Source organism: Rousettus aegyptiacus, unplaced genomic scaffold (genome assembly GCF_014176215.1).
Source record: "Rousettus aegyptiacus isolate mRouAeg1 unplaced genomic scaffold, mRouAeg1.p scaffold_m13_p_14, whole genome shotgun sequence".
In the NCBI taxonomy this organism is placed as follows: Eukaryota; Metazoa; Chordata; class Mammalia; order Chiroptera; family Pteropodidae; genus Rousettus; species Rousettus aegyptiacus.
In genome coordinates this window covers 50,088,752-50,115,611 of record NW_023416289.1, presented here as the reverse complement: position 1 = coordinate 50,115,611, position 26,860 = coordinate 50,088,752, and the positions used below count along the sequence as shown (strand labels likewise).

At 48.1% G+C, this 26,860-nt stretch overlaps 1 protein-coding gene and 1 pseudogene across 8 annotated transcripts in view; one reads left to right on the top strand and one right to left on the bottom strand.

The window, feature by feature from the left end:
- Positions 1–26,860, top strand: part of ADAMTSL3 (ADAMTS like 3) — a 174,298-nt gene that overhangs the window by 127,822 nt on the left and 19,616 nt on the right. For all 8 annotated transcript variants that reach the window (XM_016135354.2, XM_016135356.2, XM_016135358.2 and 5 more), the window contains 6 exons: positions 2,440–2,632; positions 2,721–2,900; positions 10,375–10,528; positions 16,309–17,365; positions 22,083–22,210; positions 24,123–24,251. In XM_016135354.2, coding sequence (XP_015990840.2) covers positions 2,440–2,632; positions 2,721–2,900; positions 10,375–10,528; positions 16,309–17,365; positions 22,083–22,210; positions 24,123–24,251 — 1,841 coding nt within the window. The remainder of the gene's footprint in view (positions 1–2,439; positions 2,633–2,720; positions 2,901–10,374; positions 10,529–16,308; positions 17,366–22,082; positions 22,211–24,122; positions 24,252–26,860) is intronic.
- LOC118611763 lies at positions 22,528–22,646 on the bottom strand (annotated as a pseudogene).

Here is a 26,860-nt window from a genome sequence, read left to right as displayed (position 1 = left end):
TGTAAGTCAATGAAATAAAAGGATAAGCTATAGACAATTGAAGAAAGAATTGGTGGCTTGAAGATAGTGCTGAGGAAGTCAAATGAGTCAAAGCACAGAAAATTGAAGATTTGGGGAGAAGAAAGTTAAGAAATATGTAGTTAATGGCAGAGAAACAAACTATGAAATAAACTGTTCACTAACATTTAAAAAATATCCACTCGTAGTATCAAGGGAAGTACATGAAAATGGATCCCCACTTAGGTACATAACAGTGAAGCTACAAGAAAGGAAAGACGTATTAACAACAAAGAACTTGGCAGCTGGAGTTTTCAGAAAACAGAAGAACGATGTATCTTAAGAGTATGGAGGGAAAATCATGCTCAGCCTAGAGCTAAACTTGCCAAACTTATTATTTCAGTACATAAATGTGGACATCCATGTTTAGCCTTGTGATGGACTAGACATCCTGAAAGTCCTTTTTCTAAAAGCTTCCAAAATACTGGGTGAAATATGTAAAAAGAAATGTAGAATGGAGCTGGTAAGAAAGAAAAGGAAAACCCAAAACAGGCTAAAGCATGAATCTTAAAGTGGTGACCCAGTGTGTGGAAGGTAATGCCACCACGGGGACAGTCTCAGAATCCCCACCTTTTGGCTTTAACAATTCTTGCCTGCCATCAGAGAAGTCATTGACCTTGCAGAAGATAAAGACCTTGCAGCAGATAAGAAGACAAGAAGCTTTATGTGGAGATTTCCGTATAAAGCTAAGGTAACCTCAGTGAAAAAGCAAATTAGAAAAACAAACAAACAAACAAACAAACGAATGAACAATAACACTCCAAAAAGAGAGATCACAAGCAAATGGATTTGTCTTGGCCTTGCTACTGAGCAGAAGGAAGAGAAAAAGCCTCCCGTGCATTATGCTAAGTGAAAGAAGCCAGACTCGGAAAGATAAATACTGTGTGATTTCACTTATACGTGGAGTCTAAAATACACTTAGAGAAGCAGAGAGTAGGATCACAGTCGCCAGGGGCTGAGGGGGAGGTGTTGGTGAAGGGTATGGAGTTACAGTTATGCCAGACAAGTAGCGAGTGGGGGTCTACATGGCATAGCAGCTGTAGCTACCAATCCTGTATTGTAGACATGAGATTTGCTAAGAGGGTAGGTCTTAGGTTGACTGTTCTTATCACACGCCATGTAATAGAAATGATAATGATAGTGATGATGATGATATAAAGGAGGCGGAAGGAGAAATCGGGAGGTGGTGTACGTGTCTGTGGCCTTGATGGCGGTGAGGGTTGCACGGGTGTACGCTTAACCCTAAGCTCACTGAGTTGTAGACATTAAATACAGCTTTTTACACGTCAATCATACCCCCAATAAAGTAGTTAAAAAAAAAAAAAGGTTGTCCTGAGAATTTAAAAACAACAAGGAGCTCTTAAAGTAGGAAGGGGCTTTATAGTCATTCCGATTCTGTGATCTGAAAAATTAATTCACATCGGCCTTGTCAGAGGAAGTGTAAATCCTATGTGGAGGAACGTGTCTTCCATTCACGAGTTAAAATTCCCACAAAGGCGTAATGAGCGGGAGTTCATAATAAAAATTTTACTTTCTTTTCGCTGTTATAAACCACCCTTTTATGTACATTTTAAGCATTTTAAAATTGTTTCCTCGTGTTATATCTCTATAGTAACTAGATAAAAATTCATGTTCACTAATAATAAAATATCCACAAATTGAAATAATCATGGTGCACAATTTTTCACCCATCAGACGGGCAGAGACTCTTTTAAAAGGTGCTACCTGTGTCGGTGTGGGCATAGGGAACTAGGCACTCATGCCTCTGGTTGGGGCCTGAACTGAGAGAATTTTCCTTAAAGGTAGTTTAGAAATACGCATGAAAAGCAGCTGCCTGGGTTTCCCATTTTCACAGATGTTTCATCAGAAAACCCAATTTTTCCAAGATCTTATTGAAAAGGAATCGTGTTATAAATATGTATGGTAAATCCGATCCTAACACAAAAGAATTTTTCTAGGGGTATTCCAAATAATGAATCCAGGTGCCCTGAAAATGTCTTGAAGTGCCTGTCAGCTTTTAAGCATTTAAAATTTCTTCCGACACCTGTATACATCATCCTTGCCTTGGAGATCCATTCAAAACAAAACTGAGATTTTGTTATGGCTACATGGCATCAGATAAAGACAGAGAGACATGTGCTTCTTTTCACTCTGGACTTTCCCGGATGGGTAATATCTTTAAACGCATCCCTGATGTTTCTTGTCTGTTCACGTCATCTTTCTGTCTTTGAATCGTGTGCACCGGGGGAGTCCTGTGGCCATAGGCTGTGCGTGGAGTGTGAGGTCTGGTGACCCAGAGAAGAACTCGAAATTGTCCATGCTCTCACTGTTGCTCGCAGCCTCATGGGACCATCTAACTTCCCCACTTTTATTTCGATGCAGGTGGCACACGGGCTCCTGGGGGCCCTGTTCAGCTACCTGTGGCGTTGGAATCCAGACCCGAGATGTGCACTGTCTGCACCCCGGGGAGCCCCCAACCCCTGCCGAGGAATGCAGGGATGAGAAGCCCCATGCCTTACGAGCATGCAATCAGTTCGACTGCCCTCCTAGCTGGCACATTGAAGAATGGCAGCAGGTACGGCAGCCTGGTGACTCCGTGGCCAGCCCGCCACGCTCGGCATCGCAAGAGTCCCATGCTGACCCGCCTCCCTTTGCCTCCTCAGTGTCCCAGGACGTGTGGTGGGGGGACTCAGCATCGGAGGGTCACCTGCCGGCAGCTGTTAACGGATGGCAGCTTTCTGAATCTGTCGGATGGATTATGCCAAGGGCCCAAGGCGTCGTCTCATAAGTCCTGCGCCAAAACCGACTGCCCTCCACACTTAGCCGTGGGAGACTGGTCGAAGGTAAGCACCGTCCCCACCTGTATCATCCCCGCCGCCTTGTTCCTCCTTTGTTTCAGCCTCTAAGTCCTTCTTCCCCAAGATAAGAGCTGAGACTCGGGTGTGGTGAAGTCTCCACTCCCTAAAATCATAGAGCATTTCCCAGCCTTAACTCACAATCGTTATTGCATGTCAATGGGGAGCTACTTCCTGAGCCTCCATATGGTCTTCCCATCTGGCTTACAGTGTCCTTGAGGCCAGCGGCCATGAGATCGCTGACAGGTCCTACAGAGCTCCGAACGGGGAAATACTCTTCTTCTCAAGAGTCTTTGCATAGTCCGGGGAAACACAAAATAGTGTCGAAGTCATGATCTCTAGAAAAGTTCAGACCTGCGGACGCAAGACAGGAAAATCATTCAGTGCGAGAAGTTTCGCTGGGAGGCACAGGTGCAGACGAAAGAGGAGGTGACCCACCCGAGCCGGGTTAGACCTGAGGCCGGTCAGCTCGCTAGGCAACCATGCATTGGGGAAAGAGCAAGCTCCTGCGTATTCCAGAGGTGTCACAGACCTCTGCCAGCCCCAGCCAAGGACACCTCTCTAGGAAATAAGGAACAGGCATGCCCACGTAGGCAGGACAGCAGAGCTAGCCTCAGCCTTCAACACCAACAGGGACATTCTGGCTCAGGGCCAGCCAGGCACACATGCTGCCCAGCAGTTTGGGTTTCCTGCTAGGTTTTTTTTTTTGCTTTTTGTTTTTTTTGTTTGTTTGTTTGTTTGTTTTTTTCCTGTTAGCTGAAATTTCCTCTCATTTCAGAGTTGCTTTGTTTTGGCAAAGACTCCGACCCCAAATTGCCACTGTCCCTAAAGCTTTCTTCCAGACTGGCTCCTCTGCCACAGGACGGCTCGCTTGGGGACAGCCGTCCATCTCGTGGTTCAGGGCGAAGCCATTCCCCACTGAATTCGCCCCCTGACCCTGGCCCCAGAGCGAGGCCTCTGGCCTGCAGCCGGAACTGTCCTCTCTCCCAGACACTGGCTGTGCTCACGGCAGGCTTGGTTGGGCTTTGCTTCTCTAGCGGCTCATTGGTTTTCCTTGATTTCCTTAGATCCAAACGCAAGTTTAGGCAGAAAAGAGCCTTCAGCTCTTAAACCGCTTTCCAGGTTACAGGAGCATTGACTAGGATACATCAGTCTTCCCAAACGGCAGGTTCCCGTGATCCGGATCCCCCGACCCTGTTCTGCGGCCCCACTTGTGACTGACGCCCAGTGGTCTTTCCTCGTTCCGTACGCTCCACACGCTGACAGAACTCCCGACCCTTTTGCCTGCCTTCGTCATTCTCACTTCGTGGCGTTCCTCGGTGTTCTTTTTCCCGCCTACCTGACTGCGACTTTTCTATTCGTGTGTCTTCTCTGAACACTCACTACTCGACCCTTCGATTTCCATCACTCCATTTCTTCCCCACCATTCCTCAGCTGATTCTGAGTCCGGGCCTCTTCTCTAACCTCTCTGGGTAGGTCTCTACCTGTAGCAACAGTTTCCAAGTTGTTCAGTTCCATGTCACCGGCTCTCCCAATGGGGCATAACCTCATCGCGAGAAAGCAAAAGGGACAGTCTTTTCACCTCCATCTCACTCCCTGTCTCTGTCAGGGCACCAGCAACCTCACACCACTGACCACCTCCGACTTCATCACCTCCTCTGTTCATTTCCCGGGCCCTGGCACCTTCCAGTTCTTGAACTGTACCCCCATGCAAAGTAGAAAGGAAAAGGTCTTTATCGATGAGAACTTTTACAAAGCACAACTCTAGGCAAGTCTAAGATACCTGGGTTCCCAAGTGTGGCATTCCAGTTTGAATGGACTTATTACCCGTGACTCACCAAGGTGGTGGTGTGTTGGAGCCAGTGCACAGCCACTTAGGAGAACCAGCTGTGACTCTCCCCACCTTGTGCTCAGTGACCTCAGGTTGACAGCTTGAAATCAGCCACAATGGCGGTAGTTACACCACAGGAATTGGCAAACGTTACAATCAGGGCTCTCTGCCCCAAGCATCTGTTGTGAAACATTAGCCAACATAGAACTTCATGAAAGGGTTATTCAAGCGCGCGCGCGCGCGCACACACACACACACACCTGAATACGAAATAAGGTAGATAGGTGAAATAATGTTTACAAATAATGTATGAAACGTCCCACAAAGGTGTCCCATCTACAGAGCTCTATGAAAATTGAGGGAAAACATCTAAGTTGACCTGGGTCCCAGAAAGTGTTATAGAAGATGCAGCCTTCGAGTTGGGTCTCAAAGGTGAGTGAGGACAGCGCAAATGAGACCACAGGTGTTGTAGGCAGTGACAGGACTGTGTGCAAAGGCACAGCTTGTGAGTTGCTCAGCCTTCTGAGGCTTGGGAATAGGATGCATTGAAGAAGTAGCAGAAGATAAGATGGAAAGGAGAGGTGACAGCCAGACGGTGAAGGACCCTGCGTGTTCAGGTTTATCCCTGTGGTCACTGAGGGATGGATGGTGGAGGGCGTTTGAACGGGGAGGTAAAATGCAGGCTTTTAGACATGTAATTCTGGCCGCGATGTGGACAGATATTAGAGGAGGGAGGCACTGGAGTTTGAGAGACCTTGTTAGATGGAAATTGCATTGATATCAATGAGATCTCGGAACAGTTGGGACAGAATAATAAGCAGTTTTGAATGATATTTAGGAAATGTAACTGGCAGATTCGGTAATTGAATTGATAAGAAATGAGTGTAAAAGGAGGACAATCCCAGAGTTCTGTCTTGGGTAGTTAATGGATACAGACAGCATTAATTTTAAAAGTGGAGAAAGAACGTATTTGAAAAGCGACTCAAAAGGGAGAGAAAATGAGGTTAGTTTTGAAGGACATGTGGTTTGAGGGTCCGTAAAGGTATCGATAATGAATCAATTGTGGCCCTGGAGAGATCTGCACTGAGGTTGTAATTTTGGGAATGATCCACATTTAGATGGTAGTTGAAACCATGGAAAATGAATGCCACGAATTATTCATACAGTTCCCGTATGAATAGTTAGAAGTCTTCTAGTGAACAAGATCACGATGGCAGCACAGCGGTTCAACATCCCAGACCTCTCTTTAAAAAACAAATAGAGCAATTAGGATTGCTGCAGGAAAGGAAAAAACCCAGATCACAACTCGAACGAAAGTGATAGACATGGATGAGGCCAAACCGTATCCGGTGGCAGAAACTGTGTAGAAACTTCAAGTTTAGCAGCCAGAGATAAGAAAAAAAAAGGGGGGGAGGGGACAGACAGGGCCGACAGCCATAGTAAATACCACCGCCGGGAAATAGTCCTGCTCTGAATGGGACCCTCCACAGGCAGGTCTGAGACCAGCCAGTGACGCTGAGGTCAAAGACTGCAGGCCCCAGTGTGTGGCCGAGTGTGAGGAAGGGCGTGCAGACCCGCTCAGGAGCCTCCAGAAGGCAAGAGAGCATCAGAGCAACTCACGTCTTAAGGACTTCAGAAATACCCTGAGAAAGAATGCCAGGGATGATGGAGGAGAATGTTCAGAGAGCCTTGGGCATGGAAGGTTCCGGAAGGCACCTCTTTTTGACACCAGAGGATGCCCTTAACAGGAGGGGAACTACCCTGAAACGCTTTCGCCCACTCGTACGCTTTGAAAAGTACAGGGGAAAAAATCTGTTTTGTTTTAGTAGGCGCATCAGCAAACCCCACACGAAGGTACTCTGAGATAAAGGCATCCATAACATGCCAGTGTAATGAAACACTGGCCTTCAGGCAGATGAAGATGTAACTTACTATTACAAAAGGAGCTAAAAGAGGTGAAGAAAAACTAGGGAAACAAATCAGAAACAGAAATGGTCAGAAATGTGACAAGATAGCTGACAGCGTTCCGGAAAGAATTAGAAAAAAGATGGGGAAATTTTTCAGAAAGGTAGACGAAATCAGAAGGAACACAGGAATGACTGGACGTAGTGAGTAAACAAGGGAAATAAAAGAGGAGAAAGAAAAGGATCAAGGAGAAATGGAAAGGATTCATGCAAAAACCGTAGATGTCAAAGACGGGGAAAGGAAACGCAACAAATATATATAATTAGCGTATCAGGAAGAGAAAACCGAAAGGACAGAAGTGTAAACAAAAGACTCGAATCACCATCTTGAAAGTACGCACCCCATCGCTGGGAAAATTGACCCAGAATGCTCAATATTAAGAGTTAGTCTATTAAAATGACCGGATTTTAAAGGTAAAGGAAAATGCGTTTGTGCATCCAGACAGAAGCACCAAGTCCTGTACCAGGGAAAGGAAATCAGATTAGCATCAGACTCAACAATACCGTTTCACACTGCAAAACAGTGGAGCGACTTATCGAATGGACTCAGAGACAGGAAAGGCGAGCCCAGGATTGCATACCCTGCCACACTGACCCTCAGGTTGAAAGGCCACAAACACGTACTCAGGAACATGCAGGAACTCGGGGTGCACTGTTCCCACGAGCGCTGCCTGGGTAATGGCCCATATTCCTGTAGAGCAAACCGCAAGGTCTTTGGCAGCGGGTGGCTGCTCCGTGAACTGCTGTTAATGGCGCCAAGACTGTCATCTCTCTGTGAGTTGAACGTTCTCTAATGCCTAGCTTCCTTTGAACTTAGCAGACATGAAGTCGCATGAGACCTCTATTCATGAAAAAGAATTTTTATACAAATGATCCTTCCATTCAAAGTGGGCAGAAAAAGTCAAATGTTTATTGTTAGAAATGGCTTATGAGTGATGATTGGTGATTTCTATGTGTTATGTGAACAAAAAGGACGAACAATCGTAGTCTAATGAAAGGTTAATACTAATTTTTATTATATGGGAAACTCCTAGATGAGGATTTGACTTGTGAAGAAATTCGTAGTTCGACAAACGATAATTTTAAACTATTTGTTCTAAAGCTCCCAAAAGGCTTTTCTCTGTACTGAAAAACATTAATAATTACAGCTTTCCATTAAAGATGACAATAAAGGCATTCAAAAAAAAAAATTCCATTCCTCTCCTTTGAAACCCAACAAAAAACCCACAAGAGAATGAAAAAGAGAGAACACTCTGTCTCCAGTGAACAATGAAGTGGCCACAGTCCCCAGCTGTAAATCATGAAACACCTGCCAAAGACCGTGAGATCTGGACCAAATTGAGGGGAGGCTGAGAGCTGACAGGCATTTCCTCAGGCGCAAGCAGGGTACACACTTCCCTGGCAGTGCGTGGGACAGTCCGGAAAGGCCTGGCTGACAGTTCTTTGACTGCAGAGACTGGGCGAAGGACTGTGAGCTGCCCCCGAAAACTCTGAGAATGTCCCCACAGAACCGGGGAGGGAGAGCCAAGGGAGAAACCGTGCAGGGGGGCCCGCCTGCCAGGGAAGGCAGCCAGGGACAAGGTGGTGTGAGGGAAGGGGCAGCCATTGTGGCATCGTTACTCAGCGAGCCAGTGGCCCCAGAGTCTTTCCTGTGAGTCACGCCGACCGTTGGAGCCCTGAAACCTGACGAGAGATGTGGACAAAGGAAATGAGAAATTTGATGACCCAGCGTTGAGGATGACAGACGCATAAACTGCCCAAGCTTATCCCCTGCCTGTGTTGGTCATGAACAACCAGCCCCATTCAAAGCTTCAGAACAAAATCTTTGTATCGAAACGGGGCTGAGGATAGAATCGGAGGAGAAGGAGGAGAGGAACGGGAAGGACGCGTCACAGCAACAACACGACATCGCGAAGCTATCACCCAGAGCAAAGTTTCAACGAACAGCCTCTGTACTCTCGAGGAAGTGACCATCACAGCGCCCGAGGAAGAAGGTAGCGTAATAAGAATGAGATTTGAGTTCGACAGTTGATTATCGGTCAATAGCAGGAGATAGACAACTGGGACCATCGAGGGAAAACTGGCAAAGAAAAATTTAAAATAACAGACATAAAAGTTACATTATATGCAACAACAAAAAAGCTAAAATGATGGAGAACAGAGAGACACGATATTCGAGCTGAAGTAACTCAAAATGATACGGAAGAGAGTCAAGATGTACAACTGGATTTTGGAGGCAGTGAGGGATGAGGGAGCCTGACGTTCAAACATGAGCGTCATCCGTGTTTATAAGGACAAAACAAAGGGAACAGAAAAATATGCAGAGATGATAAAGAGAAGTTCACTTCCTTTAACAGAAGCTTTAACCTGCACGTAATGGTATACCATGTGCCAAGAACATACGACCCATGGAAACGTAGCTTTCTTACGGTGCTAGACTTTGTGGATAAAGAGCCCACGGGCATCTGAGCAGAAAAAAGGCAAACAGCTAATAGAAATTCCCTATCTGGCCTTACACATCTTCACAGTAGCATTCAGTATGAGAAGACAGGAACAGATTCCACACAATGTGAAGGGAAAGATAGTTCCAAGCCTTTTCTTTTTGTTTGGGCTGTTCGTGGAGAAAGGCGGCGAAGCAGAAGGGAAAGCCATTTTGATAAGCTCTGGAAAAACCTACAGGGCCAGGATGGCTCGAAAGAAAGAATCCAGAATGCATAAGCCCAGATCTAAACGATGGAGGAGGGATAATTCATTTAGGTACAGAATTCAATCAACCAGCAATTGCATTTCCGAACAGACCGTAAATATCAGTAAACTTGACACCCAAATAATTTAACAAAAACTGAGGGGAGTTAGAAGAGGAGAGGAAGGAGGAAATGGAAACGTGTTTATTTCTTCTTCCTTCTCAGCAGCAGCTCAACATTCTTAAAAGTCAAAATATGTCATTAAAATTAACTTCAGGGATCTCTTGTTGGTTTCTTTCATCTTGTTTCTTACCTTTAGAAGGTTCTTTGGGAATCGATCACTTAACGGTGAAAAAAAGATCACACAGTCAGCAACTTTTTAAATTTTACTTTAGTTTTTTTTTTCTAATGTACTTAATAAAATGGCTAACATACTAGATATAAAATTTGTAATACATCTAATTAAAACTTTAAATTGCATGTGCACGCAGTGATTATCAAATTTCAATGTTATGCCCACGAGCATCAAGTATTAATGTTATTTTATGTACAGCAGCAGTTTGGGTGATTTTTTAAAATCTTTCCTTTAAATACCTTCCTAGTTTTTGAATTCTTGGTCATAGGTATGTATCATTTAAAGAAAAAAATCAAAGTCATGTTATTATATAAATAGCTGAAAAATAAATTAGACATCAGTTACAATGCCAAAAAAAAAAAATCCATGACAATAAATTACCAGAAATTAATTACTATCTCAGAGAGAAAGAAGGGAAGGGAAGGAAAAAGGGGAAGGAAAGGGAAAGATAAAAGAAAAAGAGAAAGGGAGGAGGAGAGAGAGGGGGAGAAAGAGCAGGAAACTCCACATCTGCGTTGGAGGCCAGGCAGTGGCTTGCTTACTGGCGCAGCCCCGTGTGAAGCTGCCTCCTGCTGGATGCGTTCGCCCACACACGCCCCATCTGACTGCCGCACATTTCTCCTTGCAGTGCTCCGTCAGTTGCGGTGTTGGAACCCAGCGAAGAACACAGGAGTGTCAGAGGCTGACGGCCAAAGGCCAGCGCGTCCCCCTCAGCGAGGCCTCGTGCAGGGGTCTTCCCGGTCCCCCCCTCGTAAGATCGTGCCACATGCCCGTGTGCAGCAGTAAGTACGTGCGGTCCCCGCTTCACGGTGCGCTCTTTCTGGTGGTCGTGCCTCGATGGCCTCGGTTTCCAGATAGCACCACGTTTCGAAGCTGTGGGTCGAGCAAACCAAGAAGAAGTCAGAACCGTTCTAAGCAGCATGTGGTACGGTGTTGAGAAAAGTTAGTTTTATGGACTGTCCACACGTGGATCGAATGCGTCTGGACTGCTACTTCCTCGAACCTCCCACTTGACCATGACAAGTTTCTTCGTGTGTATAATCTAAGGCCAGCAAGGGAGAGAACATGAAATAACTTCGGTTTTTGAAAACAACAGTTTGAGTATATTTTCTTAATTATTAAATTATAATCAATTGTGATTATTAAGTTATAACTTATATAAGCTTAGGGTAAGGGGTTCATGTTGTGGTTCCATTATATCCCAAAGCTGATACGTATGTAGCATTTATGTTTAAAGTGTACAGGAGAGAATATATCTTTACATGTGCATGCAGATGTTTCATGCAGGAGGATGACAGAGGAGTTGAGGGCTGTATCTCTATAGCGGTTGAAAACTAAGCTGCAGACTGGTGGTAGGAGCTGGTACAGGCAGGTGGGGTAGGTAGGTGGGGGCCAGGCATACTGGGAACTTGCAGCTTCAGGGCCCATTTCCTACTTTGTTTTTCACCACCTTTAATTATTCACTTGTAAAATATTAATTACCTCGGGCACCCTCCTGAGCTTATGGTAAGAAAAAAGTCAGAAATTATTATTTTAATGTTGCTTAGGGGAAAAAATATATATATATATATATATATATACATATATATATTTCCTAAGTTTACCAACAACTTTCTTGGAGAAACCACAGAAGCAAAAGGAGAAAAACAATAATCACCTTTAAAAAAAAATAGCATCTATTGAGCACATACTGTGTAGTTTTTTTCATGCATTAACTCATTAGGTCCCCACAACATGGTAAGAAAGGTGCAGTCTCTGTTTAGAGACGAGGAATTCAAGAGTTAGAGAAGGTATGAGACCCAGGATCTTGGCTGCCAATTGGCCCCCTGGCCCCATTGACCACAAGTCTGTCTGATTCCTGAGCCCACACTCTTAGCCACCTCTCTGTGCTGATTCATGGACAATGAGAACAAATTTTCAAAATCTTGAGATTCCAAAAAACTGAGATTCCAAGTTTTATAGTGTCCCGGAATGCAGGAATGTCTGTGGCATATGGCGCGGTGTCATGCTTTGAGCCGCTTATCGATCTAATTTTTATTAATTGTGGATGGTTTTATGGCAGTGTGGCTAGACCATAAACTGCCTTAGAGCAGAGTGAAATTAAAGCAATATTGGCAACTTCCTCTAAAATAATAACAGAATAACATGTGGGAATCCATCGTGGTTATTAGGGCAAGCAGTGCGGTACGAGATGAAATTATAAATGATTATGGCATGCAGCGGAGAGCAGAGGAAAATGATGAGTTTTAAGGAGAGAAAAAAACAAAGCAAGAAAAAAGACTGCAATATTTCTCCTTCGCCCCACCACATTTTCTAGTGTGCCAAATGTGCAGGTCATGGGAGCAGCCGGAGACAGGGGCGCAGGCTCCCTGCCTGGCCCCGCTCTGTCACCTTTGCTCCGTGGGCCTCGCTTGCCGAAATGTGGCTTCTCCCTGACCCCTTGTATGGCCTCCCTTCTCCCCACCCCGCTCTCCCAGGACCAAGCAAGGGGTGAGCTGTTCCCCCCACCCCGTCCTCCCTTCCCCCACTGTCATCGCCTGCTGAGCACCGATATGGCTCTTGTCACGCCTGCCAATGCATCATGTGTGGACCTGCGGGCCACTCTGTGGCTTCCCCAGAACACATCGCCGCCGGGTCCATTCTTCTTCTCCAGCCTTCCATGCCAACGAGCTTGGCAGCACACTGCTATCCCACCCTGCCAACGTCATCAGTTCCGCTGACCCCCATCACCTCAACTTCCTCACTTCTTGGCACTCGGAATAGCTCCCTGCCTTTCCCTTCCCCCCACCTCTCTCCTTCTTGTTTAGTTAATGCCTCACTGTGGCCACTGGGTCCTCCATGCCTCCCTACTGTCCCCGACCTCCTGCTCTCGCACTGGAAACTACCCTCTTAGCTGGCATTCCCGAGCCACTCGCATGACCAATTCTACACGTGGGTCCTCGCAATCTTCCTCAGCCCGCTGCCTCGATCGCCTTGCCTGCCGCCAGCCCTGGCATCTTTCAGGTGGTTTTCGTTTGTTGTTTGGTTTCCTGGCTTGAGCTACTGGGATTTGCTAGAGGAAATAACATCATCATGCTGGTTAGACATACTTCATATTTATGCTACCTGAATCTAGCTGGGTCATAATGTGGTTTTTTCCTATTTCCTAAGAATCCCCTAGAAGTTTCACTGTAGCAGCTATTTCCTGACTACTGCACTGACCCCATTTCTCTGTGGACAAACGTGTCTTTGATTTCGCTAGGAATATCAAGGCCGCATGATATAATGTCCTTCTGACCTTCCGTTCCACTTTACCTCAAATCTACCCGCTCTGCTCTCCGAACTGGAATTGTATGGTCTTTTTATAGGCCTACCCCGCCTACCTCCACCCCCGCCCCCATGATGGAAGGGAGTCCAAAGTCAGGAAAAACCAAATCCAACTGTGATTATTTTTTCCACTTATAGAAATGTGTCCTAATTGGTGCCTTGAGTTGAAGTAAAATCCATCATCTCTGGAGGAGTGAATTTTCTTGGTCTTCATCTTGACCGTTATGTACACCTGGGTGGCAGGCAGGTGGGACACACGTCTTGAGCACCCCCTAGGGGCCAGTGGTGCACTGTATGGTCCAATGATAGCCTCTGCCTGCTTTTCCCCAAACATTCCTGCATTCTCCCACCTCAAGCGTTCATTCCTCACTCAAATTCTTTCCTCGCTCGTATCTAGTAACTGACGTTCTTCCCATTTTAGAAGGACCAACACAACCCTAGCTTCGGCAATCCTCCTTCTCAGTTGCACTCAATCTCTGAAAGGTCGCATGACACCGTAGGTGAGATGGAACTCACTTGAGTTCAAATCCCAGGCCTCGTAGGACATCATCAGGTGGCAAAGGTAGGGGTGTCAAGTGGAGAGGTACATTTGGGAGAGCTGCAGGCAGCTCCGTGGGATTAGAACGCAGGTTCTGGATGTGTGGTGACCGACGGGACCGCTCGCAAGGTTGGCAGTAGAGGGTCTTGAACTCCATGCTGCAGGGTTTAGGTTTCACCTGGAAGGGAGACAACATGGTCAGATTTTATTCAGGTCTGTTTACTCTGACAGCAGACAGGGAGTTGAGTTAAGGGAACGTGGTGGTGTCCACATGAAAGAGCATGGGGATGAATTCCGCCCGTATCAGGTGTTGATCTACGTGCCTAACTCCCAGCTAGAGTTGAGAGCTAAAGGACGAGAGAGTGGTGTCCTTGGAAAAGCTCACCAACCAGCCCTGGGCTGGGGCGAGTGTGGGGAGTCAAGGGGGAGAGGTGGTTCTCATTCGTTGTCTTTGCTCATTGCTGTGGTGTAAATACTCCCCTTGTGGCTGATGTCCAGCTCCCAGTGTGACCTCTTCGAACGTGGAGTTGGTGATAGATGCTAACGGCCTCGCCACCCGGACAGTCAGTGATAGGTAGGGCCAGGTTAACACTGGACATGAGGGAATCAAGATGACTCCCTGTTTTCTGGCTTGAGGAGATCGGTGGAAGATGATGCCGTTAACTTAGGGAGATAGGAAAAGGAGGCTCTTTGAGATGGGATGGAGGGGACAGAAATAATGTGCTTAGATTTACTATTTCGAACCTGAGGTACCAGGAAGAGATTTCTAGTGAGCAGTGGACAGTCAGGTCTGCAGTTCCGGGGAGAGAGGTCTGGGCTGGTTAACCTTAGGGGGCGTTGACCTGGAGTTGTGAGTTAAACTTACAAGGTCATCCAATGACAAGTTTAAGGCAAAAGGTAAAGAGAGAAAATGGCCGAGCGCTGACACCTGAGGGCAAGCAACAGCCAGCAGGGTACTGGCCACGAACAGTGGCCAGAGATGGCCAGAGTGAGGGCTCCCTCGTGCAGTGAGCGGTGAAGAGTGTGTCGTGTCCAGGAATGGTCAAGAAAGAATACTGAAAGGGGTGGTACCCTACTTGTCACGAGGGGACCGTCCCCAGGGAGCGTCCGTGGGGTGGCGGGAGCAGAAGTCAGATTGCATCCGGTTGAGAAGTGAGTGAGAAGCCAGTAGGTGGAAGCCATCCCTTCAGCTCGGCCTGACGCTTGCTGTCCTCAGTCTTCTGTGGGTCCTCAGGGGCCTTCACGCGCCCATAGCATCCCTTGCTGCCTCTTCTCGGTGACTTGTGTTCCTGCTCTTGTGAAGCCTGAATAGGACCTGAAAAGCTGCCCAGGGTCTTGACAGAGCCCCACCCGAGCTTGTCATGGCTTCGGTGCTGGTGGAAGGAGCGGGAAGCAGGTCCAGCCAAGTGGCCGCATGCAGGGCTGGGTGCTGAGGGCCAGGGTTCCAGCAGGGGAAGGGGACGGCCAAAGGCCGCATCGAAGCCAGAGCCCATGTGGGAGCGGCAGGAGGCGAATGCTGGTGAGCCCATGTGGAAGCGCCCAGTCCCGACGGCTGGGGCGGCAGCCCGGAACGGCTCTCAGACTCCCAGTCACAGTGCAGATGGGACTGGAGTTTCAGCAGGAGTTACAGCAGGGCAGGCGCAGACAAGGGGAAGAGGTGAACAGCCTCAGACACCTAGAACTGGCCTTTGTTGGGGGCTGGCACAGAAGGAGGACATCCAGAAGGAAGACCTTTTTATTTTCTGGACAAGCCAAGAGATGCGGCGTGTCTCACATCCAGCATGGCGGGAGAGCCAGAGGGATGGGTTGGCACCATTGCACGGCCCGCAGCCCCTCCGGGACGATGCAGGGCGGACGGTGCCCCTGCTTAATCAGGCTTGGCCAGCGTTGCACTTAGGGGTGCATCCAGGTGCAGAAGGAGGCAGCCGCCCAAAGCAGAAAACCGACACCACACTTAGGCATTGCTCTGAAGAAGTTCACAGAAGCCCCAAAGAGAGGAATTAGCCCAAGCGGTGGAGCCTGGCAGCCTGGCAGGGCCCAAACCCCAGATCACCCCTAGGCATGCCCACTAACTAACCGCTCTGCACCCTGTATGAGCAATTACTATGGCAGGGTAGGCCATGGAAACATCTGGGGCCACGGGGCCAACCATCCAGCAAACAGACATGCAGCCGGAAGGGCAGCTGGGCTTCTCTGCGGCTCACCTGGCCGCTTGGGCTGGTTCCCCACCAAGGCGGAGCCGCGCCTGCCACCTCACCCTCCTCACTGCAAAATCAACCCCGAACACCTCTAAGCCTTCCTGCAGATGAGCAGAGGGGTGCCCCTCGTCGGGGAGACAGCTCCCCAGGGCATGAGCCCTGCCCGGTGGTGGAGGCCCAGCATATCGAGCACACCCTTCTCGATGGAAACATGTCACCCTCGAACCTCCTGCCTCCCCATACCAGAGCTTTGTAAAATAACTTGCAGGTTCCACGCAGTTCATTCAAACTTGCATGCTTTGCCGCTCAAGTCCTAGACAGCTGTGACAGTTTACGTCGGAGACCGTCACTCACGTTTTAATTCTCAAATGTTTTTAAAGAGGGAAGAAAGCTATATTTGTTAGCTCATGTCAGCCTTGAAAGATTACTATCAAAAAAGCTTTCATTATTGAGATATTTCTTTGTGTTTCTCTCTCTCTCTCTCCTTATTTTTTTTTTTTTATTTTTATTTTTTATGCAGAAGTCAAGCCAGAGGGGAAGGCAGAGCCTGGAGGGCAGGGCCCTCAGATCCTGGGTGTCCAGCGAGTCTACATTCAGACACGGGAAGAGAAGCGTATTCACCTGACCGTCGGCAGCAGGGCCTACCTGCTGCCCAACACGTCCGTGATTATGAAATGCCCCGTGCGGCGGTTCCAGAAGTCCCTGATCCGGTGGGAGAAGGACGGCCGTTGTCTGCAGAACTCCCGACGACTGGGCGTCACCAGGTCAGGCTCGCTGAAGATCCACAGCCTGGCCGCGGCCGACAGCGGCGTGTACCGGTGCGTCGCAGGCTCCGCCCAGGACACCCTAATCCTTAAGCTCATTGGAACCGACAACCGGCTCATCGCACCCCCGGCCCTGAGGGACCACTCGAGGGAGCATCCCGGGATGGACCGTTTGGGAGCCACGTGGCACAAAATGAGACAGATGTGGACTGATAAAAATGAGCTCTACCCGGACGACAGCCACGTCCACAACCAGCCTTTCTTGAGAGCGCTGTTGGGTCACTGCCGAAATTCTGCTGGAAACCCCGACTCCTGGAACGTGAAGCATGAGCAGTTTGAAGCCGCCCTTCAACAGGGAGCCTACAGCATGGACACGGCCCAGTTCGATGAACTGATAAGAAACATGAGTCAGCTCGTGGAGACCGGGGAGGTCAGCGATGACCTTGCGTCCCAGGTGATCTATCAGCTGGTGGCGGAGTTAGCGAAGGCACAGCCGGCACACGTGCAGTGGGGGCGCGTCCGGGAAGAGACGCCTCCTGCAGCTCAGCTGAGAGGGGAAACAGGAAGCGCCCCCCAAAGCTCCAATGCGAAAACCTCAGGCAAGCTGACCTTCAAGCCGAAGGGACCGGTTCTCGTGAGGCGAAGCCGGCCCCCCGCGATCTCATTTAATAGAACGGTAAATTCCAGGATCGGCAATACAGTGTACATTACGAAAAGGACCGCAGTCATCAATATACTGTGTGAGCTCGTTACCCCCGGCGAGGCCACATACACGTGGACCAAGGACGGAGTGTTGTTGCAGGCCTCCGAAAAGTAAGTGGAGTAAGAACTCAGCGTTCGCAATATCATCTTAATGGTCATTCCAGCTTTCTTGAGAACATTTTAAAATTCTCTCTCCTAGAGATGTGTTTCCAGCAGGATTCTTTAGGGAAGAAATTCAAAAACGTGAGGATATGTTTTTCACATAGGCACTGGAATTTTTTTAAAAAATTAAACCGTGTTGTCTCTAGTGCAATAGGCATGACAATGAGACCGGATACGGTTAGACTGAGTTTAACATGTATGTGTTCTCTTCGCAGAGCACTTCACAGTTAAAAAATAAAGTCAGTAAAAGGCCATCAAACAAGTAAGGAAATGTGCAATCATCCTGTTTTGTGTAGGAACTGCAAATCAGAAGTCGCAGTGTCCTTCTGTGTCTAGGACACGTGGAATCTCATTTGAGCTCACATCAGTCCCCTGAGTCTGGCAGGGAGGGCATCTTACCCAGAATGATAAGCTGATGTGGATCACATTTTTTGGAGATCTTCAAAACAAAATCTTAAGTCATATTTTATCACGATCTGTCCGTACAAAAATATCACATTTCACTCAGTTTACATGAAATAACAGAGACTGACAGAAATACTAATTCACTTTTGCATCCTTTACTGTCTCCAGATTTTGCTATTTGGACGTGTAAGATTGTAGACCTTTTGCTTTTTTAAAATTTGCATTTAAGAGCTCAGGCTGCATCTTATCTGCCTCTAGGGATTGTTAAGCGACAAACAAAACAGCAGATGTTAAGTTGTTTTGCAGATGATGGGGTACTTTAAAAATGCAAGTTTTATTTTTATCACATCTTTTGTGCATTGAGCCTAATACTTAAAACATCAGAAGAAATTGAGGTAAAATTCAGTTTTTTGGATAACTGAATTAGGCTGTCTTAAAATGAAAAGGTAGAACAAATTTATTTATTTTTAATTTTTTGCTCTAAAGCTCCGAACACAAGGCATGTAATGAAACTTTAGAAGTGGGATAAACCTCTCAGATCAACTAGCTTAGGAGTTTGAAATCTTTTGGTCTTAGGACCCCTTTAAATGATTGAGGATCCCCAAGAGCTTTCGTTTTTGTGGGTCGTATCTATTGATGTTTGCCTTATTAGAAAGTAAAGCCAAGAAACATTTAAAATATGTGTTTATTTATCCATTTAGAAATAACAATAAGTCCTTCTTCACATGTTCACATAAATAACATAATTTTTTTAAAGCGATATTTTAAAAAATTACTGATAATAGGGGCATTGTTTTACGTCTTTGCAAATCTCTCTTCTGTCTGAGGAAAATTCTCGTGGGCTTCCACACGTGTGTCTGTGTTCCATATGTGGTGATATGTTGTTTGAATCGAAGCTTCTAGAGGAAATTTGGCTTCTTACAGATACGTTAGTGGGAAAAAGAAGGACTAGTTTGCTAGTCCTTTTAGATAATTGTGTCTATTCTTGGATGCTACACCTAAATTGGACAAGTGGTAGTTTCTTAAAGGTTAGTTAGAAGGTGGAATCTAAAACCACGTTAACGGAATTTTGGTACTCAGTCATGAGGAAACCTTTTTGATTGATCTTATACTTGGAGTGGCTCTTTCACCAACACGAGATTTCATTAACATCACACGCATTGGTCATTTGGGAAAAACTGGCTCACGCTTTAATGTCACCTGCCCTCTACGTCATCAGGAAAGTCTTTGAGCTTTGGGAAGCTGTCACCAGGGAGAAGACTAATTTTCCGAAATTATAATTTTCACTTGAGAATTCGATTTTTATCATCGGCAACAAACACCGTCACCTCGTTGTCCTTGAATCAGGCGCCTCATTTTCGTTCATTTAAAAAGAATATCTACCAGATACTCAAGGACGTGCCCTTCTGTCAGGCTCCCAAGAAAAGTGGTTTCCGTGACAAAAGCTGCTGGATCAGCCAGCGTTCGCGCGCGCGCGCGCGCACTCACACACACACACACACACAATGCGCTTCAGCACGCAGACACGGAATACTAAAAGCGTGTGTGCTCAAGCATCGTAAAATTAACAAGCTTTCCCGCTTCATTAAAGACGTCTGCGAGGGAAACTGGCGTTTCTCCTTCACGGCAAGTGGGTGGTAGTCAGGAATACGGTGACGCCTGCCACACATCGGTGGCACAGCTTTGGCTCCCGCTAAGGTGCCCGCAGTTTTACCCACCACGGCCTCCGCTCTCAGTGCCAACACCGACACAGTGAAGAAGGCAAGTTATAGCGTGCCCTCGTCGTGAGCGTAGCTTTGAGCTCACGGACCCCCGGGGTCTGCGGACCACCCTTTGGGGACCGCGACTCTGGCTCAGCCAACTCCATTTTAGAGGTCGTAGGCACACAGACACCGAGAAAGTTGACATGTTTGCTGACCGAGGGCCGTGTGAGCCCTACGGGGACGTGGTAGAGTGTGGTCAGCTTAAGTGAATATTTGCTGAGTCGCTTTTAAATAGTTCGACTGGATAGAATGGAGTTACCATTCGTTTCTGAGGGCAGAGACTCCGCATGGTCTGGAGGAAGAGGTTAGGACACGGTACATCCCACTTCAACATGCTTCTGCGTACTTTTGGGAACAGCCATCTGATGTTGAAGCAATTTCATGTGGCTTCTAAAAGATTTTGTTCTTAATTTTTTTTTAAGAGAATGAAAGAGTAAGATTCATTTTTATTTCCTTTATTTTTTTTTAAAAAAAAAACATACCTCGTTAATTTGTTCAACTTACGCCTAATTTCCTTTACCTAACGAAGGTTCTGGCCTTTGGTTTTTGAGAACTTGCTATGTAAAGTTACTGTGCAGCATCTTTTCAGAATCTCACAAATCTTTTTAATCAGAGTAACTCAGGAGTGGAATTACGTTTTTGAGAGCCGCCGTGCAGTGGAGGAAGTCACGTGGGCCTGGGGAGTCGCACTGGGGAACCAATGGAGCGGAGCCAGGACGAGAGCCAGGGAGGGGAGGCTGTGGGCGGGTTCAGGGGCGTGGTGCCTGTGGAAAGATCGACCCTGTTGGGAACGAGGTCATGGAGCAGAGCCCAAGCCGAGACCCCCGGAGGAACTCTACCTACCGGTTGTCCAGCGCAGGGGCTGACCCAGGCCAGCTACGTGGCTGGCTCCATCTGGCAGTGCAGGCTCACGTGTGCTCAGCCATTTCTCCTGTTAGTGCTGTTACGGGAGACCTGCACACCGAAGGGATGGTTTGAGAATTGCTAAATCACGCAATTGTGTATGTGAAATAACTTACAACTTGGTGGCGTATTTATTTTTCAAGTTCAGTTATTAGTTCTATCTTTGTTCTTAATTAACTGTATCCCTTACTCGGGACTTGGAAATGGCAGTGTAGTTCGGCCACACTCCCACTTTTGTGCTGGGCGGTTCAGCTGCGCTGATTTCCACGCACTTCTGTGTATTTCCTGTGTGTGTTGCGGGGGCTTTGACTCCTCCCAGCACATCGATTCTGTGTCGTTCATCTGTTCTATTCTGATTATTCATGCATTTAGTCATCCAAGGCTTTGGAGAACTTGCCGTATAGAGTCACTGTGCTAAGCACTGAGAATGCACAGCTGTGAATACGATTTGGTCTCTGCTCTTGAAAAGATCACAATCTAGTGGGAAGAAAGAGATATTTCATCAACTAAATACATGAACCAGAGCAGAAGGAGCCCAGAGGGAGCAGAAGATAACTCCAAGAGGATTGGGGAAAGCTTTGCAGGGGAAATTAACATGTGATCCAGGACACAGTGGGTAGGCTGGGCTTTGCCAGAGAGGGGGAAGGACGTTCCAGATGAAGCGAACAACATATGCAAACGCTCGGGGTGATGAAAGATCATGGAACGTTCTGGAAACTGTTAGAAGTTCATTCTGACTGGAGCATAGGGCAAGCAACGTGAAGTGACAGGAAATGAAGACGTGGCCCAGCCGAGTTTGTGAAGAAACATACAGCATGTAGCCATCAGAGCCGTCCCTGTAAAGCATTATGGGGCAGGGGAGGAAGTAGTACCTGGACCAGAGGTCTAGAGAGAGAATTAAAATAACAGCAGAACAGGCTCCCCTGCCCTTCCCCATTCTGTGAGTGACTGCCTGGTCTGTTAGCGTGCCCCAGACCAGCTCGCATTCTGACGCTGGTAGTTACATATTCATGAATATCAATAACTTAGAGACCGTGGGGAGCTCTTGTAGTCGGCCCCGGTTCTGAACAGCCCGATTGAGACCCAGTCCCGTGCAACCTTCGCATTGTTGCCTGCACATTGTTAGCATCCATACAGCGACCGTCACCAGGCCAACCTTGCGGGAAGCCCGCCCACTTGCCCAGTGGGAAAAACCCTTGCCCGCAGTACGTCAGGAAGGGTTTGGGCAGGAAATGAGGGGTCGACACCCAGCAGACCAAGGGTGGCAAATGTGTCTTTTGAAAAGTGTGGTAGACGAAGCTTGGCGTCCACCCAGAAAAGTCTGTTCTCATGCACAGTGGAGGAAAGAGACTGGATGTCCACGCGCTGGCCAGCTCTGTCAACCATTTCTGTGAGTTTCCGCCCAGAGGCAAGGCGTTTCAGTCTCTGCCCAGTGTGGTTTTCTGCTCGTCAGTGGGACACTTGGCAAGGTCGTATTTTGGGACCTTTGCCAGCCCAGAGTCGAATCTTTTAGTCTCCTTTTTCCGAGACCTGCTGTGGTTCTAGAGCAGTTAAATGTTTCATGTGACGGCATCCCCTTTCTCTCTGTCCTGCAGAATAATTTGGTCTGGAATGGGGAAGATTCAGATACGGAACCCCACAAAGAAGGAGCAGGGCCTGTATGGATGCTCCGTAGCCAACGGTCTCGGCTCGGACGTGGAAAGTTCTCCCGTGCTCTACGCAGGTAACGCCCGTTGTTGGAACCTGGATGGCCTGGTTTGGGGTTTTGTTTGTTTTTGTTTTTGTTTTTTTACATTAAACCCTAGAGCAGACGCTCTCACACTGCAGTGTGCACGGAATCACCTGGTGGGGTTTGTTAAAACACGGATTTCTAGACCCCCTTCTCAGAGGTTCTGACTCAGTAGGTATATGAAGGAGTCTGAGGATTTGCCTTTTTATTTTATTTTATTTTTAAATTTTTTTTAGGTGAGGCAACCCTTGATTGACCTCACAGATTGCAAAGAACTTGTCATCTTATAATCCTTTATTTTTCATTTTTCACACCTACAGCACCTGGTCTTCCTAGCTGGTCTCCCATCCAAAGACTAACCAGCCCCGACCCTGCTTAGCTTCTGAGATCAGACGGGATCGGGCTTGTTCAGGGTGGCATGGCCATAGACAGATTTGCATCTTTAACATGTTCCCAAGTTAAGCCGATGGTGCTGGCCTGAGGGCCACTCTTTGAAAACAGCGAGGGCTCTCTAAGAATCGGGGAGTTAATGAGACAAGGTTTAACTGATAGTGTCGCTAGTATGGAGGTTTCATTTGTAAAGTACCAGCAGCGGAGGGATGAGAATAATCGACCCTTCCAGGTTGCTGCGTACCTGCCCGTGGCGTTCGCACCAGTCCTCAGAAAACGGCTGTCACTGTCGCCGTGTGTCTTCCGGAGGGGCGAGGGAGGGGGCAATGCCATTTTGGTATTAAAATGTGCTTTTGTCATGAAGGAGTGTTTTAGGTGGTGAAGATGTAGGCTGTGCTTCCTTGAGCCAAGTGTATGTTCTGGGGTTTAAAGCAAGACGGGAGAGCCATCCACCTGCAGCCTGTGCAGTGGTGTCTGGTGTCCGCGGCCTGAATGGACAAGGGTGGGCCGCGGGGCAAGGCGGGGTGGAATCCAGCCTGATCCGTGTGGCCGGACACGGGTCCCTCCCCTGGCTGCGTTCCCAGTGCGGGCAGCCCTCAGGCCTTGCTCCTCCTGGGTGGTGCTCTCCCGTGAGCCTCGCCCTCGCTCCAGAAAACTTCAGTCCCCAGACTCTGGAACTCCTGCGAGGAACATCAGTCCCCCCTTCAGGGCGCACGTCTCCCCTGACATTCATCCCACAACCATCTAGAGTCCCGGGAGAGCTGGCGCCAGGTCCACGGGGGCCAGGGGACATGCTGTGACAGCAGCAGCCCTTCCCTAGGCCAAGAGTCCCTCCCTAGCTTCTCAAATCTCAGGATAGCTTGTCACCGCCCCAGGCCCTCCCCCAGGAGCGAAAGGGCCGTGGGTCACCAGGCAGGTTTGGTCCTCGGTTCTTGTCCCCTGAATACACGGTAACCAAGCAGCACACCAAACGTGGTCGCTCCTGCTCTGTGCGTGAGCGATGAAACGAAGTGTGGCCTTCCGCTCTGGGAGGTCGCCTGCTCATGGTGGGGTCGGGAGACCAGCCCGGTAGAGAGGGGTGTCCCCCACATCCTCTCTGGAGTGTCGCCTTCCCTGAGCCCCACGTGCTTCTGGCGTTCATTCTGCTTTACCCCGCTCCTGCCCCGCCATGCCTTTGTCGCTTCTCACCAACTTCTGAATCCCTCCTTTTTCAAATCATCATAAGAATTCCCTCTTTTTCAAAACATCAAATTCCGTCTTTTTCGAATCACCAGAATATCCTCATCGTCCATCGTAGTTGTCGCAATGTACCTTTGTAGCTATCTGTTTGACCATATCCCTCTGTCCGTGCATCCATCTGTCCATCCGTCCACTGAGCACCTCCAGGCCTGTCCTTCCCATGAGGATCCAGGGAGCCAGGCCTCTGTTCCTGCTCATCAGAGTTGACCAGATGCAACCCAGTTTTCCAGGAGCTGAAGTCTGAACCTAACAGACCTTCCTGTCCCTTTCAATTAAGAGGCCCCCGTCATCCTGGCCACGGAAAGACATGTCAGCGGACCAGAGCACGACCATCTGTCCGTCGTGGTCGGAGGCACCGTGGAGGCAGCCCCACGAGCAAACGTGACGATCCAATGTCCCGTAAAAGGTGAGTGTGGTCACTTCCAGTGGGGCAGCACGTGGCCAGCCCGGTGTTGCCAGAGATGCCTAGACCTCAGCCTAACCTTCCTCTGACCTGGCTTTAATCTCTGGCTGTTCTGCCTTTTTAAGACTTGGAGTCTTAAGTCTTATTAAGTCTTAGCTCAGCCAATGGTGTTCCCCAAACCGAGGTTTGTATTATAAGCCACACACACACACACACACACACACACACACACACACACACGGCCAATGCTCCAGGCCAGGGAGGGAGCTGTGGGAGTGGCTTTGATCTATCTGCTTCTCGGAGACACTGTGGGCTCCTCAGAAGTAAGGGCCCATAGTGTGCTCTGGGTCAGTCTCAGTCTCTGCACAACCATAATTCCATGTTCCACTGGAGAAGCCCCTGTTGCAGCCACTTCAGTCAGGCCTTGCCTGGGCTGTGACCCAGAGAGTCTCAGGGTGACTGGAGGGGCCTTTGTGGCTGTGCTGGGTCACATGACGCAGGTGCAGGTACCAGGAGGCTCCAGGGACACGCCTGACCAGCCAGCCAGCAGGCTGTCTTCCACCCCAGGGCCACGTTCCCAGGGCTGCGCCTTTGGCTCCACAAACAGTGGAAATTTGCTAACCCCCGAGGTATTATTTTCCGCCCCTTGGAAGTCTTTACACAGACTTTTTGGAAAAAAAAAAAAAAAGAACAAATACCTCCAGCCTCCCTGCTGACCCCATCCACAACGATGTGAGTTTTCTGGCAGAAGGCGCCTCCATCACCGAAGGGCTGGCGTTCTCTGGCCGGGCCAGGAGGAGGGCGGGGTGGGACTTTGCAGCTGCCAAGCCCGGACGTCCCAGTGGCTGCACCTGCACCACCGCCTGCAGCAGGGACCTGACTTCTCTCTTCCGAGAAACCTCAGCTCCTAACATCGTTCCTCAACTACTCACTCCCATGACAGTTTAGTGTCGGGGGGCTGAACCCTGGGAAGGGTGGGGAGGGGGGTTATTTGCTGTTGAAAATCGGGGGGCTGGGTTCAGGGGAAACTGTTTTTGTGAGCAACGCCTCTAGCACAGACCAGGAAACATCGCTTTCCTCCTGGTCGGCCAGGCGTGTGGGGCATCTCCGTCCTCCCCCTGATCGTGCAGCCCAGGGCCACAATGGGGCTCCGTGTTGGGGTGCTCCTCCCCCTCCTCCCCACTCCACACTCAGCTCTTGTGGGAAACGGTCCCGTTTGGTCTCCTTTCCCTGGCAGGCGTCCCTGTGGACGGGACCCCAGGAACACATCAGGTTTTTTCCCCCTCCTTTTCAAAATAAATCCTCCTCGTTTTAAGTTCTGTGCCATTTTAAATAAACCTGTCGTGAACTGACTGTGTTTTCCCATGGGCAGAAGCCCTAGCTGGCTTGGCTTTTTAATGGAGATCCGTCTTTTCAAAGGCAGATAGTGAAGCTGATGAGTGGTCAGGAAATGTGTTTTGTAGACGGTCCTGTCACTAGCTTGTACAGGACCCTAGGTGAGTCACGTGTGCCCCCAACAATCATCTCTCAAATAGGAAATATTCTATTTTAGTAGGAGAAGGGACTTTTCATTGTACGGATGAGGGCATTGTCATGTTTGCAAACTTGAATCCTGCTACATGAAATTCAGTGTTCCTATGGTGCATCGAGATGATTTCTGTCCATCAGTGGCACGCGTAAGTTTTCCTTTTATTTTCCAATCACCCTTCAGACATTTTCTCCTAGTTATAATGAGCTCATCTGTTCATACCTTTTAGACAGATTTATAGTTCTTCGATATGGTCAGATGTGATTTACTTAACCCCTTAACCCCACTTTATTTGACCCCTTAACCCCTGTGGTGTAGAAATCTGTACTGACCGTCTTTCGTCATTCGGACATATTTCTAATAATTGCATTCCATAATAAAACCCAAAAATCTGTATTTCTAAAGGTTAAGAGTTCTCAGTTGCAATAATTTTTTGTCTTGCTCTTAAAAAAAAAAACAAGTTTCTTCTAAAAACGGGAGGGAAAAATATTTTTTTTTTCAACTGCACCCTCGCTGCCACCTTCTGGCGAGAAAGGGAATGGCTCATCTGAGGAAACCGACGAGCAAATTATCCATCGTTTTTGTTTTTCCCCCTCTTGTGTTACTGCTCAGTGGGAACACTGTTTATCCCACAGTTTTTCGTTGCGCGTGTATTCTGTATTCGTTGTTTTCTATTCGTTGTGTGTGTTTCTTGTCCCTTGAGCTCCCTGGAAGGGCAGCTCACCTCCAAAGGGTTCTCGTTGTGTCTCCCTGAAAGATTGGCTCTTCCTCCTGGGTTTAATAATCTCCCTTACAGGGGAGGACTTGGAGGACATTTTTGTGGCCCAGCAAGATTATGTGGTTAAATTCCTAAACGTAGCCTCATCTCTCTGACAGTGATTTTCCCGCCAACTGTCGGTTTATATGATACAGCATGGAGTATGGGGGTGGTGATTTAACATCTTTGTCCCAAATCCCTTTGACCACACCCCGCCCCCACCCCCCAAAAAGAACCAGTTCTCCAGAAAAACACATTCGCCCACAGGAGTTTGCATATAATTTTTCGAATATTTAAAAAGAAAACCTGAGAGTAATCGGCTTATTC